We start from the raw sequence: 1764 nt of genomic DNA, 5'->3' as shown, positions 1-1764 counted from the left end.
TACATCTTTAAAGGTATTTAAACTTGTCCAAGATTTTCGCCAATTGTTTTCTCCGTGCCGAAATTAAGATTTCAATGTTACACGCTACAGAAGGACCCCAGGATGGAGCTTTATTTTTACTAAAACCTTCTATCTAAAAAGGATAATATTCATATTAATAAACAATAAATAAATTTGAAACGAACAATGTAAGTCATATTTTAACTTGTGTTTTTTCTTTTAGAAAATAATTTAGAGACATCGCGACATAAAAGAGACGTAAATACAAAGATTTTAAATTTAGCAACGTATAAGATTTTACAATTATATGTAAATATTTGAAATTTCTATAGTATAATTGCACGAAAGCTAATGTATGTATAAATTAAAATTATAATTTATTACAAACCAAATGGAAATCATATAAATACAGAAGAACTAAATATTACAGCAGTCAGGTTTAAATAATATAATTCAATTTTATGAATGCATTTTTAGCAATTACATAATTGATAGTATATTTTAATAACGTGATAGTATATTTTTAAGGATTTAATAGCTATATGTCTGAAACTATATTGTTGTATCAGCAATACATAAAATGTCTGGAATTTCCTAATGTATGAATTTATTTAAATCGTATGGGAAGAAAGCAATTGACTTTCATAAATGTAATTCAAATTTAAATTGTAGTGTTTATATTATTCCGAGCAGTGCGCATAAAGCGTTGAATCAATGTGGAATCTATAGCGGTCAATATAGAATCTCTCTGTCTATGACGGTCAACCGTTGGTCAACTAATATCTCTTCATACGAAAGAATAAAAGAATATCCGATTATTATTTATGAATCAAAACTGTCACTTATATAACTACCTTTTGTCGAGATATATTTAAATTATTTTAATTAAAACATCTAATCCAAATTTATGCGACATACATATGAATAAATAAAAATAATGAAGAAATTTAAGCATGTTAATAAATCAATGTAAAAGTTACCATGCTGAGATGTTCGGGATAATACGAATTCATGATAAGTTCACCAAGTAGTTCAATGTCACTTATATTCAACCTGTAATTAAAAATGTAATTAAAAAATATTCAATTCGTTATTACCAGGTGCAATTCAATTCGCGATGGTAAATAGTTTACAGTATGTGTATTGAAGAATACCTCTTTTTTATGTCTTCATAATTACTTATGACATAAAAAACTACGATATATTTCTTTCCATTCTGCTTTACAATAGAACGATAAACATCTTTTATATTTAAACGTGGATTCTTTCCAAAATCTGTGGTCACCAATGAAAGCAAATGAGATAAGATAACGGTATCGTTGTTGGCACAATGCAAGTAGTGCAAAAGTTCCGAATTAGTATTGGCAATGCTTTCCTTCTTAATTTTCTCCCAAAATCTCATGTTTACTCTCATCATACCCGTACAGAATACCCAGTCCTTCAACCATAAGCGCAATTCATGATCTTGTCTAAAAGTAAAAGTGATTAAATTGGACTGAACTTGTAGTCATTTTCAAACAATCACCTTTTCTATTATTCTAATGAAAACCTAATAATTTCAGTAATATTACAATAAATTATTTTCATAAACTGGTATAGTGGTACTTGCTATAAAAATAATTTTTCTAATGATTACTTTATTACGTAATTATACTGCTTAAAAGAAATTAGATAAGAGGACTGGTAGAAATATATATAAATTTTATTGAAATATTATGATATATATATATATATATATATATATATATATATATATATATATAT

The 1764-nt window shown here is 26.1% G+C and overlaps 1 protein-coding gene across 1 annotated transcript in view; it reads right to left on the bottom strand.

Annotated features, from left to right (window-relative positions):
- The window catches only part of LOC116851931 (glutamyl aminopeptidase-like), a 20313-nt gene continuing 18549 nt past the window's right edge, over window positions 1-1764 (bottom strand). Inside the window, exons 17-19 of the mRNA XM_032831865.1 lie at window positions 1155-1469; window positions 981-1053; window positions 1-133 (exon numbers count right to left, since the gene is read on the bottom strand). Of these exons, the coding sequence (XP_032687756.1) occupies window positions 8-133; window positions 981-1053; window positions 1155-1469 (514 nt within the window). The 3' untranslated portion in view covers window positions 1-7. The remainder of the gene's footprint in view (window positions 134-980; window positions 1054-1154; window positions 1470-1764) is intronic.

Source organism: Odontomachus brunneus, unplaced genomic scaffold (genome assembly GCF_010583005.1).
Source record: "Odontomachus brunneus isolate Ranch 3 - 2012 unplaced genomic scaffold, Obru_v1 Obru_scaffold_196, whole genome shotgun sequence".
NCBI classification, from domain to species: domain Eukaryota; kingdom Metazoa; phylum Arthropoda; class Insecta; order Hymenoptera; family Formicidae; genus Odontomachus; species Odontomachus brunneus.
The sequence above is the reverse complement of the archived record's forward strand: the minus strand, read 5'-3'. Positions and strand labels throughout refer to the sequence as shown.